Source organism: Nelumbo lutea, chromosome 2 (genome assembly GCF_056320005.1).
Source record: "Nelumbo lutea isolate HS-2025 chromosome 2, American lotus-T2T, whole genome shotgun sequence".
Taxonomy (NCBI): Eukaryota; Viridiplantae; Streptophyta; class Magnoliopsida; order Proteales; family Nelumbonaceae; genus Nelumbo; species Nelumbo lutea.
The window spans coordinates 65,351,222-65,365,386 of record NC_142685.1 but is presented as its reverse complement, the minus strand read 5'-3'; the positions used below and the strand labels follow the sequence as shown (position 1 = coordinate 65,365,386).

The following is a 14,165-nucleotide window of genomic DNA, read 5'->3' as shown; positions in this document are numbered from 1 at the left end:
CAAAACCTTGCTTTCCGGACTTTCTCATATCCTCCACACATTCATTAGCTATTAGAATCTGATCTGTTATTTGTCTCCCTTGCACGACTGCTCCCTGGGCTTGACTAATGATGAGGGTAGCACTACTTTAATCCTCAATGATAACACTTTAGCCAGGATTTTGTAATTGCTAGTCACCAAACTGATCGGCCTAAAATCTTTAGAATTTTTTGCTTCTTTCTTCTTAGGGATTAGAGCTACGAAAGTAGCATTAACTCCATGGCTTACTTTGTTATTATCCTCAAATTCCTTAAACACAGCACAAAGGTCTTCTCTTACCACATTCCAGCAGTCTTGATAAAAAGCCATGGTGAAGCCATCTGGCCCAGGGGCTTTGGATCTGTCCATTGAAAACACTGCAAGCCTAATTTCCTCTTCTTCAAAACTTCTCTCTAACCAGGTTGCTTGCTCTTCAGACAGCCTGGGCCAATCTAGTCCTTCCAGCCTTAGTCTATTATTCAATGGCTTCCAGTGTTGGTGTCAAATGTTCACATTATGTCTCACCATTTTTCTCTATCATAATTGTACCCACAGGTGCATTCCGTGTTCTGTTCATATTATGGAATCATTTTATTTCACTTTCTTGCCAGCTATTGTAGCCATCCTAGGTCCCTGCAGATGCACTCCTAATTCTATCTTTCCTAGTCCTAGGCATCCATCGCAACATTATTTTTTGGTAGTAAAATGAAAATTTTATTGAAAAAAAGTAAAAGAAAGGTGACAAGAAGTCATCTGAGAGAAGAAACATCTCTTCACACAACCAATACCCAACTTCAAATCAATGTCAGCACCGGCCACAAGGAACCACTCCAAAAAGCAGGGCACTAAACCATAAGAAAAATAAAAGACACACAGCCAAACCAAACAAACATCTCAAGCTACCAAAACTCTAACAATTCCAACCTAAATTGACAATCCACAGAAACACCATAGCAACCAACTTACCAAATCCCCTACAACCATTTAAAACTTCCAACACATAAACACTGGATTCAAACTTGATACCACCCAAAACGTTACTCAACTAACGTCTTATTCAGTGTCTTGAGTGGGGACCTCTTGCTTCTTTTAAGAACTTAGTTTTTTTTTTCACCTTTTTAATAGGATCAACTCCAAATGATCCCTTTTTCAACCCTGTGAACACCTTCAAAACCTGGATAGCTCGATGATTTTTCTAACTTTTAAATTGTTAAGAACATTTTGTTTCTTGGTTTCCTAACATTGTGCTTCATACAAATACAGAGAATGATTCTCCATAGGGTTTTAGCCACAAATACAGCCAAAAAATAAAACACAGTGCAAATAATCATCAGAGACTAATTTTCAGATACTATGATATCCAATGTCTCCCATAACCTAGCCCCAATACATTTCCAGAAAAATCTTCAAATTCCTGGTGTGCCCTATTCCTGTAATGAAAGAATTTTATTGCTACGTGCTCCTCAAGTATTAAGCAAATATCATCTACTAATTCTCTTACTTGCTGAGATTTTCCTTCAAAGAAACAATAGTTTTGTTCTTTCTAAATATCCTAGCACACCACACATGGAATAAAATACAGAGCATACCTATAATTATAATACCTGGTATACACACTGCATAGCACACAGAGAATGATTCTCCATAGGGTTTTAGCCCTTCTGCCTTGATAAAAAAACATCTCATTTGGAAGATCAGCCTGAAACCTTGGGCACTTGAAAAGTGATGATATCTTAAATGAATTCAACACCCTTATAAAGGGAAATTTATGATGCCGGAAAGACATGATACTGGTAGAGTTTTGGCCTAGCTCCACTGAAATTTTCTGGTGTCATAGTTTAACCCTGCAATGAATAATTAGATGACAAATATTTCTTAAAACCTTCTGTACATGAAGCATAAGCTGGTCATCTGAAAGCCCTTCAACTTAGGATGATCAGTAGTTAAAATACTGTGTAGAGACAACAACCATGCAAATGCATCAACCCTGGTAGGAATTGCATAATCCATACCCTTGGTTAGGTTCCCCTACCTTTCCCTTCCTTTCCCTATCTTTTCTTTAGAGAGAACTTGCCATCTGCACACACTTTCCACCACCTAGCAATGGTTGATGAAAAATTTAGACACCACACAATATTGTCTCTCCTTCCTTTTTCTTGCATATTTTAACCATTCCAAAGTGGAATTGGAGCTGATCTAGGAACCTTATGGTCTCAATTACAATTAAACTAGGAATTGGGAGAAACCATAGTCCTGTTCAATCTCTATTGCTTGGCATGTTATTGTTGAGTAGAATATGGGGCTTCTCTTTTCTCTAGGTAAGGTCTGTAAGGATTCTATTGATTAGATCAATTGAGGCTTTAACCAACCCATTGAGGTTCGCATCTGAATTAAGTGAAATCCTAGTTCCTAACAGTAGGAATTTTAATTCAACTCCCAGAGCTTTGAGAGTGATCTGGACAAAGGGGCAACTGATTAGAAGCGAAGAAGGGTTGTGGAAACTACTGCTTGGCTTGACTGAGGGATACAGTAGGATTTTGGGTGTGAACACCATAGAGTGCTTCTGGATTTGTGGAATCTGCATGCCTGCATCTCACAGGTATAACTTTTTTTTTGTAAATCAATTGATCAGATTCTTAAAGGGTTTTTAGTAGGAGTTATTTCTGTGCAAGGGAGACATCTCTTGGAGAGAGATGGATCGTTTGGACAGATAAGGTTTTATGAAAATTTTGGATCTTCCCAGTTTAATCTCCAAACTCCCTTTCACTGATTTCACTTATAAATGCTTTTTCCATAGTTTCTAGAAAGCCTTCTGACTTCCGATCCCAGATAGGAGATGCCATCCTTTCTATGATTCATCTTATAGACCATTCAGCTTCTACTCTAGTCTCCATATTCATTCATCTAGCAGTTTTTCATTCTTGGTATTACATCAGATCCCCAGTTGCTGATTATAGATTTTCTGACCATACTCTGTTATAGTAAATTCAATACGAGTTGGTACTTGACATGGATATGATGGTGCTGGGGGGACTTTTAGCTATTCAGTTGCCTTGTGGGCTGAAGGCAACTGAGTTGTGGGCAAGTCAATATTACATAAGCTGCAAAATTCTCTGATTAGTGTCTTATATGATGCACTTTTTTCGTCAGGGAAAATGGGATTTTTTTTTATTTCTTTTTGAAGGGCTACACAACAAGGGGTAGCCCATGCCCTAACCTATGTGCAGGCTAGGGGTTGATTCAAGCCAAGCTGAGCCGAATAGTACAAGGCTCGAGCTCGGCTCGCTAAGGTAGTACAAGGCTCAAGCTCGCACTTGGCTCGACCCTAGTGTAGGCGATTTGATCCCAAGTTTTCGATACGACTAGCAAGAGACCTTACCAACCAGCTGGTTGGCACCTTGTGGGAAAATAGGATTTATTGAATTAGCAATAACCTTATCTAATAGATTATGAGTAAAATAAGATGAATCTTAGTTGGACTTACTAACGGGGACCTGTGCGATGCACGGGCTTTGTTAAGTGGAAGCTAAGCAATAGAAACACATAAGAGTATAAAATCATTTTTTTATTTTAATTTTTTAAATAATTAATAATTATTTATATTTCATATACTATTAATAATTTTTACAATAAAATAACAATAATTAATTTCAGCCAGGGTTGTTCATCAAGATGAAACTGACCAACCCGATCCAACTCAACCTGGGTTGGCCAGTTTTCACTAATTGTCAGTCAGTTTCGGGTGACCAACTTCCAATTTTAGCTAAATTAATAGTTTAATTTCTAATAAATAACTATAGTTTAATCTCCAATAATTATTGAAAATTTATAGCGGAAATTCACAATTATTGAAAATAAATTTATAATGAAAATACAACAAATAACTAATATAAATACAGTAATTACAATAATGAAAAAATACAATAAATACTGAAAATACAACAAATCATAATTACTAAATACAATAAATAATAACAAAAATACATTCTTATTAAAAATAAGTCTATAAAAAAATACAATAAATACAATATGTAGAGGAAATTAAATTTAAAAAGCTAAATAAGAGCAGTTTAATCTCTAATAATTATTGAAAATTTTCTGTTAAATAACAAAACAAAAATATTTTTTGACATAATTAATGGAAATATATTTATCACAAAAATACAACAAATAATTACTGAAAATACAATAAAGAGTAATTTTAGTGTATAGAAATATATAATAAATATAGATTAAGATGCTAAATTTATTATTAGTAAATATTAGTTTTTTGGAAAGTTATTTTCGAGACATATTAATTGATATAAGTGAAATTAGTTATTTACGATATTATTTAGTTATTTAAATAATGTCATTATTTAAAAATTTAAAATATTAATTATAATTTATACTATTATTACATAATTTCCTATTTAATTTTTAAAATATTAAATTATTCTAAATTTGATTATTATGAAATCTATTATAATTTTTTTTCTACTTTTAATAAAATTATTAAATTTATTACATGATTTCGTCATTTTTTAATTATTTAAAATTTACTTATGTTAAATATTTCATTATTTAAAATATTTAAATAATATGTAAACTATTTAAAAATTTCCCTTATGTTAGTTTTATTTATTTTAAAGTTATTACGTATTATTAAATATTTTTTTATATAATTATTTAGCTATTTTTAATATTTTTGTTATTTAAGATATTTAGTTATTGAAACATTTAAATAATATGTTATTTTTTATTTTTAGATTCTTATTATTTGAATAACATTTAAATTGAATAATCCGTTAAATTATAATTTATATTAGTAGTACATAATTTCATAATGAATTTTGTATAAATATGAAGTTGCTATTAATGTTATATTTTTAAATCTATAATAACTACTTTTTGTGTTTTTAATAAAAAAATTTAAGTATTTAAATAATTCTTAAGTTTTTTAGTTCAAACTTTCTTTAGATAGGTATAGATAAAAAGTGGGGGAGAGCATAAATAGGAAATAGAGATAAATTAGGAGATAAATGGGAATTAAAGAGAGCTTAGGAAAAAGTGAGGCATAGTGGTGCCACATGGTAGACAATAGAAAAGCAAATCCCTCTTTCTTTCCTATTGGTTGCTAGAAAGGAAATTATTTAGGTGGGGGAGGTAGTTTAGGAGAATTTTTAGGAGAGGAGATTATTTAGGTTATTGGGAACGTGTATGAGATTTTTGGTAGATTTTTATGGAGAAAGGAGTGTCTCTCATTGGTTGTTTCAAAAATGACATGGAATAAAAAATAAAATAGTCAGAAAAAAGGAGAAAATTCCTAGACTTCTTCTTTTAGTGTGTGTGTGTGTGTGTATGCTTGTATCTGAATTTTGAGATGGACATATTGATCCTAAAATGAAATTTCCATTCATTAATTTATTCATCTTTATCTAACTTTTATTTATTTGTGTTTTCTTCAGGAATTGAGCAGGGGTCAACACTGGCCAATGAGCTACAAGAGCAGGAAAATGTTTTGTGCCTATCTATTGAGCAACTTGAAGGTGTTGAAGCATCAAGGTCCGCATTGGTCACTCTTCTTAAAGAAGCGCTTCAGGATCAGGTTTTCAGTCTAGTTCTGACCTTGATGTTGACAATGTACATCCAAGCCACATTTTGAACCATTTGAAGTTCTTACTGTAAATGTTGTTTTCAGGAATCACAACTGGAGCTTATTCGCAATCAATTGCAAGTAAGTATAAGATAATTACAAAATGCTCTTTTTTGTACTTATTTTTATAAAAATGATAATGTCATTAATTGACCTTGAGTGACTAAACACTTTCCAGATTTAAATATGGGCCCTCTGCTAGTACATGGTGTAATAGTGGAAATCTTTGTTTTGCCTAACCCCTGTTTCTTGTCTGAAAATTGCGGACATTGTAGCTTAAAACAATTCAACTGGCATAAAGTTGGGGTGTCTTGTTACCTTTATAGAATTCAGTTGGAATAGTCCTTTAACACCAGCAAATCGTTAGAACTCTTTAAACAAAGTGTATCAGTTATAATATGTGAGTTCAGCTACTTTTCTTTTCTCAAGTATTATATACATGTTTAGATGCAATTTTTTGATCAGTAACAGTGCAAATTTAATTGATTAGTATGATTTAAAGAGTACAAGAAGAGCATCGGGATTGTCAGCCTCAACTAACCATCCATAGGATCTAAGCCTCAAGTAGAATTTTCCTTGATCCATAAGTCCCCAATACAGAGTTTTGTAAGCCTATTTTGCTAACCCATCTTCTAAGACCGTCAACAGTCCTAGGTACCCATCTTCCAATTCCTTTATAGTTCCTTTAGCTTCTCTGGTTTTGTATCTGTATGTTCATGGTCCCTCTTCATTGCTTGGTAGCCAACCTGTTATGATCTTTGAATCCCCTTCCATTATTAGGTTGCTGAACCTCATTGCTTTAGCCTTCCTCATCCTTGTGAAGACAGCCTTCAGTTCTCTATTTGAGTCACCTACACCAATAAGAGACTAGAGTAGAGAAGGAATATGTTCTTCAAATGATTTCTGATCACTCGTATACCTGATGGACCCATATTTCTCAAGCAGCTACTCTCAAATTGCAGCTTAAAATGAAATGTCTGCGGTGGGTACCAGTCCACTTGTACCATTGAGTATTGACCTACTTGGGGTAGATTTGGCAAACTCTTTCTACTTCTTATAATATCATCAGTTGTATGAGTCAAATAACTCTGAAGTTTTAACTAAAGTGTCACTTTGATGGAGATATTGTCAATGATTAACCTTGCATCACTCATTAATGATGCATTCATTTCTTTCTTCCCACACCATGTTTTAGATGCAAATTGCAAATGAGTTTTTGCATGTCTTGATTTTCATTATATGCCAATTGTAAGGTAAGAAAACATCAAATTAATTTGAGGAAAGTATAGGAACGTGCATAAGAAGTTCATTTTTATATTGGACAAGCATATAAATGAATCAAAGTTTATGCAGGGAGGGACATGACGTGATGCATTCCACTACCTTACAAGGAATGCTGCTTGCAAATTAAATGGGTGTGGAGCAACTTGTAATTGAAGGGGATTCCAAGGTGGTGGTAGGGTGGTTGAAGAACCCTGAGACTGTTATTTGGTTCTATAAGAATTAAATCAAGAAATTTAAGTGGTTGACAAAAAATGTCTGTAACAATACAGTGGGTGGGGAGATCAGCAAATGCTTTGGCTAATTGTTTAGCAAAGCAAGGGGCAAATATGGAATTTTTGTGTTGAGTTCAACTGTAATTTGCTTTTAGCCTCTATGTAACCTGTTGGGAGAGGTTCCGGCTTGTGCCTCTTCATGTGCTGTTGTTCTCAGTTTCAAGTTATGATCTAATAAAATTTCTTAATTATCAAAAAAGGAATCTTGGAAAATTGGGTATGACAGATGTATCTATTCTCAGCTTGAGGGGGAGTGATGAAAATCTGTTTTGTTGGGGCTTTTTGGTCTTTTTCATCTATTTGTATTTGGGTTCTCATGTAAGGGCTTTCTTGTAATTTCTCCTCATAGTATAAATATTTTGTGAGGGTGTGAACAGTAATATACTCCTCTCTTTGTGACTTGCTCTCTCTTCTCTTCTCTCTTCCCCCTCTTCTTCTTCATGGGAAATGAAAGTGACTAGGGGTTGGATTGAAGTGAGGATAAGGTTATTTTGGATGCTCATGAAGTTGGTAGTTCAATTGATTTGGAAATGGTGTTGAACAAAGATGTGGGGGTAAAAGTAAGATTTTGGGTCTTTGATTTATAAGGGGTGAGAAATATGCAAGGAAGATTTTTAGGAAACTGGAAGCAAAATATCCATTTCCTATGTAAGCTAAAAGAAATTGTTTGGAGGCTGGTGTTATTCCTGGTGATCTAGTGTTGTTGTAGTTGGCGGCGAGGAGTTGGCAAGCCTGATTTTTCAGGAGAATGTGGTGTTGGCAAGGTTTAAAATATTGATATGTCCGATACGTTGGTAAGCCTGTATCGGTATTTTTTTTTAGTTTTTTTTTTTTTCAAATCTGGTTCAGAGGGGCTGGTTTAAGGTCTGTCCACCCCCTGAACCGGCCAAAACCCCGATACACCCTCTATAGGGGTGTATTGATACTTTGAACCTTGGAACCTTGGGTGTTGGAACTTGAGAGGGGGATTAATTAGATTTCTGTTAATTTGAAGAGTGTCAGGACTCAGGAATGCACTGTTTTCTTTGGTCTCCAAAGTTTTTGCAAGATTAAAAGGGGATCTATTAAATACCAAAAAAAGGGGATCTATTTGGGATTGGGCCAAACAAGAAGATGAAATCAAAGAAAACATTAAAGAAGTAGAGATTCACTTTATGCTGGACAATTTTGTTCATTTTGTAATTTGGGTTTGTTTGGGTTAGATTTTCGTTTCTTTATTCATTTGGCTTGGTGTTTCAATCTGAGTTTGGTTTAGATACTGGTGGGTTTTAGGGAGTGGGGGAATGGTGTTTTTTTGAGGTTTTCTTTCTCTTATAAAAAGTTGTTTGTTTGGACTGTGTTGCAATCTTCTATTTAGGAGGGCACTTGGCAGGGTTTATTCTTATCTTTTGGTGATTTTCGGTCACCTTTCTTGTATCTTTTTCTTTTTTATTTTATTACCAAGAAAAGTCTTTGAGGGTTCAAGACACTATACATGCTGATTAAGCCCTAATAAATAAGAAAATAATAAAAAAACTAGTATTTTAACTCAAACTAAAGCAAGGATGTACCGAAAGCTTTTGCAAGGCTGTTTGCACACTATTCAGCTCTAAGAAAGGTCTTTGAAATTTGATGTTTTCTTTAATGACTTTAAGAGATCTCAACAAGTGTTATTTGTTGTGCCAGCAAGAGTCAACTCGAACAATTTAGTTTATTAGTGTTTATTTTAATATATAATCTCAAAAAAGTTAAGAATATGAAAGTATCTAAGAGCATCCTTTAAAAAATATCTTAGCAGTTAAGTGGTACATCCATGAGTGCCTTGTCGCCTAGGCATTGCCTTGACAACTATGACTAGAGGCAGTCTCTTCTTTCATATGATATCAGGTTTTTTCTTGTATCATTAGAGGTAATAACATCAACATGCGCTCAGTGGGTGGTTTGATTTTTCATTTGATAGGTAGCATGCTTGTGTTTGATTAGTGAGTCACATTGGTGTTATCTAATTATCACTCTACATGTTATGCTACCTTGTTGTTATCTAATTATCACTCTACATTGACCCAAACATTTTTTCTGATAAATGAATAATGATTTTATTAATAAGAGAAGGAAGTGTACATTCACCATAAGAGGAGGCATGAGATGGTACCTCTCCTCAGAGATGGGAGCATAACCATACTTTTAATAGGGTAGAATCGTAAGGTAGCCCAAAACAATTCAACAATTGAGACCCCTTGTTTATCCAAAGAATCAGCCATAGCATTTGCCAATTTAAATTGACCCAGATGTTGCAATTGTTCAAATTGTCACTTGGCTCCTTTTTTCAGTCCAGTTTTCCTAAAACCCGCAAATCAGTCAAAAACTATTGACTTGGTTAGAGTCACATGTAGGCGATTGGATTGTTGATTTGTTCGACCCTGGTCACCAGGTTAAGGGTTGCAAAGCAAAATGTGTTGAAACTTCTGGAGGCCATAGCTTTGCTCTCAGTTATTGGATTTAGGTGATCTTTCTTTTTTGATTTTAGGTAACTTTTTGAGATGTACATGCTCCCAAGGGGCCAAAGGAGCTATGGCCACTATTTTTGCAAAAAAAAAAACCCTTTTTTGCCCTCAATTTTCAATTTTTATCTTTTTATTTATAAAACAAAAAACTGTAATAAAAATAGAAATTAGACCTAATATAGACTATGTATATACATATTACATATATTACATGTAGAATATAATTAACCATTTATTTACTTGATATAATACATGTCTATACATACATATACACACTCACATACATATACATGTATATCCATATGTATTGTGTTGACATGTAACTATTTGGCCTTTTTGATCCGGACGGTCGAACCGCTTACCCATGACTGGTCATACTTAGGTAGTTAACCCATGGTTTGCAATATCAACGATATTTGGTGAAATTTTCCCATTTTTCTATGGCAATAAGAAACCTTCTAGGAATCATTTTTCCCCTCAATATCCATGATATTTTGTTGATGCGTCAGTGGTATTTCAATTTTCATTAATAGACTATATATTTAAAGTTTGAAATTTTACAATATTATTTAAAACTTTTTAATATTTCATTAAATCATAATTTTTTTTTTAATTTTCCTAAAAGAACCAACGGGGAATTGGTGATTGGATAATTGGCTTACTATTTTGATGAATATAAGAACATAAGTGTATTCTCGATCAAATCAAAACATATAGTGACAATAAAGACAAAAGTCAAAATGGCAAGTAATTGAGGAAGAGAAGATGGCTAAAGACCAAAAGGGAGACAAAGAGAAAGACATCTATTATAGTCTCTTAGTTTTCTCTTATTTCATTAATACAATTCTTTGCTATGGTCTTTTGAGCCTTAAATTTGCAATTGTATTTTTTCTAATGATCTCTTGGAAGTTTATCAACTATTTCCATGTTTCTAGAAAACTTTCCTTTTTTTTTTAGATTTTCCAAATATCCTGGAGAATTTAGTGAAATTTCTTTGACATTTCTCCAATTCTATATGGTGAAATGTCTATTGATATTGAATTTGCAAACCGAGGTATATCCTTGAGGTAGTCTCTTCTTTTTCATATGATAATGGGTTGTTCTTGTATCATTTGGTGTAACAGTAGTAAACCTACCTTCACTAGGTTATTTGGATTTTCATTTGATTGATATTATCATGTATATGTTTTATTGGATGGTTGCAAAAAATTGTTATGACTATGTGAATTCATCAAGAGAAAATCACTGAAGCATGCATTTACTGGTGATTTGGTTTATCCTTTTATTTATAGCATGCTTTCCTTTTTTTGGAGGCCATAAGAAAGTGTTATGACTATGTGAACTCGTTGCTCCACATATTACGCTACCTTTGTATTTCTTGATATTCCTAGTAAGGTAGTGGGTCCTAGAAAGTCTATTTTTCCATATGATAGCGGTTAGTTTATGTACCACTTGGGGTAGCAACAATGTGCATGCACTCATTGGGTGATTTGGTATTTCATTTGATTGATAGAATGTTTGTGTTTTATTGGTTGGTCACAAGAAAGTATTGTGATCATGCGAATACATTACAACACATATAGGCTATATTTTCATATGTTAGTGGGTTGTTTTTGTGTCATTTTGGGTAGAAAAAAGCCATGTACTCACTGGGTGATTTGATTTTTCCTTTGATTGTTAGCATTTTCGTGTTTTATTTTAGGGTTGCAAGAAAGTGTTGTGTAACCATGTGAGCTCATCGAAACATGCACTTATATGTGATTTGGTTTTTCATTTGATTGATAGCATGGTTGTGCTTTATTGGAGGGTTGCGTGAAAGTGTCATGGTTCTTTAAACTAATTGCTGAACATGTTAGGCTACCTTGGTATTTCTAAATTGCCATAGTAAGGTAGTAGACCCTAGAAGCAATCTCTATTTCTTCAAATGTTAGTGGGTTGTTATAGTGTCCCTGGATAATTTGGTTTTTCATTTGATTAATAGCATGTTTATGTTTTACTAAAGGATTGCAAGTGTTGTGAACATGTGAGCACATCGAAACCAAATCACCTAGGCAAGCACTTATTAGGTGATTTGATTTTTCATTTGGTTGATTGCATGTTGTGTTTTATCGGAAATATCAAAAGAAAGTATTATGACCATGTGAACTCGTTGCTCCATGTGTTAATCTATCTTTGTATTTCTTGATTGTGAAAGTGAGTAGACCCTAGAGGCATAGTTTTCAAGGGAAAAAATTTGGCTGTGGGGGCCAACAGCCTATGCTGTTGAAAACATTCTTGGGAATTCCACGTTACCATGAGAGTGGGATAAATTAGTAATTGCCCCCTATTTTCTTTTGACCAGAAAGATGGACATGGGTGTGAATTGGTGAATGTGTCCAGCCCAAAAACACTCTCAACAGCATAGGCTGTTTACCCCCAACAGCCAAAGTTATCCTGTTTTCAAGGTGTTGAGGCAAGGCTAGGTGATGTCAATTAAGCAAGGTGACCCTTCATGAGTGCCCTATTGCCTAGTCATTGCCTTGACAATTATGATCATCTATTCCTATTTATCAAGTTTCTCTTTTTCACTTCCTTGAGTTTTCCCTGTGGTTTGCCTTTCATTGCTCCTTTCTTCCCCTCGTAACCTTCTATGCTTGGTCCAACTTTTACCTGACTCCTGTTTTATGAAATGGAGCAGACCTCTCATGCCTAAATGATACAGAAGATGATAGATCATGGCTGTTGTCTACTAATGCCCAACTAGCCCCTTCTTGACATTGTTACTTAAGGTTATTATTATTTTGCTCCAAGGGGCTACACAACTGCCGGGGGAAGGGGGGGGTTGTAGCCCATCCTCCAAACCCATAACTCCCCCAATCCACGTGCAGATGGGATTTGATCCCAAGTCTCTGCTACAACCAGCCGGTTGGCACTTTGTGATGTTGTTACTTAAGTTGCCATGTGACTTCTTGCCTACAAACACATACTCAAAGACACATCCACCCTTCTAACATTTGCATCGTTCCCACTTGCATCTAATTTTCTTGAAAAGTTCAGTATTCTATCTCTTTTAATAAAAGATCTTGTTTCCAAAGTTGATCTTTTGTCTTCCACATGGCAGCACTCCGGCAAGAAACCTTTGGATTTCCTGCCTCTTCTGCTTCCTTAGAAAGAAAATTGTAAGGGAATTTGAAATTATCAACAGATTGAATTGCATGTGGCAATGAGCTAGCCACATCATCAACTTCCTCCTTGAGACGTTCCCTCCACATGTACAATTCTGCTGTTGGCAGTGCGCAAACTCTGAACATCCATTGTGCAGAACATCTACCACTCGTGGAATCCTCTCCAGTCTGTCTCCTACCACTCCAGTCACTATAAACCTCAGATTTTTTAGATGGGTCAAATGGTCCTTAGTTTCCTTTCTTTTATTTAGTTATGCTTATGTTTTATATTTGATATTAGTGTGCCTTCATGTAATTGTATTTGTGTTGGGCCTTCTTTCTTTTTATTCTTATTGTTTTTGTGTTGGCCGCCCTACTAAGGGCATTCATGTAATTGTATTCACATAACGATTAGAATTATAAAAGATCATTGTGGGGAACCATAGAGAGGTTCGATCGACTCTCTTCTTTCTTCACTTGTCTTCCTTTCTCTGCTTCTTCTTCTCTCTTCATCTACTTCCATCTTCCTTTCTTTTCTACTTTATTTTTGGATTTATACAGGTCAGATTTACAACTTGGTATCAGAGCAAGGTTCTCATCTTCCACTTTTTTCTCTTCTTTAGTTTCATACACAGGTTGTATGGAGAGCTGATTGGTTGACTGATTAACAAATTATTCAGCCCATTTAGAGGAATTTTTTGGAGAAGACTGTGGTGCTTGTTTGAGGCCTGAGGCAGGTTCTTGGAGAGTTTCATGAAAGTCCCAACTAATTGGAGGGATTTTGGATTAAGGGGTATAAAGGGTGTTTGGAAGTGGCACTTGGGGATAGAATAGAACCTTTTCGATTATATTTAAGATTGATCCAAGTTGGAGAGGATTTTGATTAACTCCCTTTCTCCCAGGTTGTTGGGTTCGATGAAATCCCTGTTTTGGATGATTAAAAAAGAAGTTTTGGCCTTAGGGCAGTGAATCTTGACTAGACTAGTAACACTTTATTTCTATTTTTGCTTGTTTCCATTTGGCTAATGGAGCAAACTAGAGGTGAGATGAAACAACCTAATTACTTTGGGTTTGGGTCTAGAGGGTCTGTGGAGACTTTGTTGGGGGTAGTAACCTTAGTAAAGTTAGATGGGACTAATTTTTTGGCATGGTCTCAGTCAATTATGATCCATGCCGTTAATGGGTCTACAGGGACTGTTAATGGGTGCTTTTGGGGAATATTCTATCATTTCTTCTTGTAAATATGTGACATATAGGGACTTATTGTGTGGCTATGAATGTCAACCAGTGATATCACCGTTGATCAAATAACCTGAATATCACCATCCTA

The 14,165-nt window shown here is 34.7% G+C and overlaps 1 protein-coding gene across 4 annotated transcripts in view; it reads left to right on the top strand.

Moving 5' to 3' along the window:
- Window positions 1-14,165, top strand: part of LOC148871257 (uncharacterized) — a 61,864-nt gene that overhangs the window by 45,978 nt on the left and 1,721 nt on the right. For all 4 annotated transcript variants that reach the window (XM_088970329.1, XM_088970327.1, XM_088970328.1 and 1 more), the window contains 2 exons: window positions 5,466-5,605; window positions 5,699-5,734. In XM_088970329.1, coding sequence (XP_088826455.1) covers window positions 5,466-5,605; window positions 5,699-5,734 — 176 coding nt within the window. The remainder of the gene's footprint in view (window positions 1-5,465; window positions 5,606-5,698; window positions 5,735-14,165) is intronic.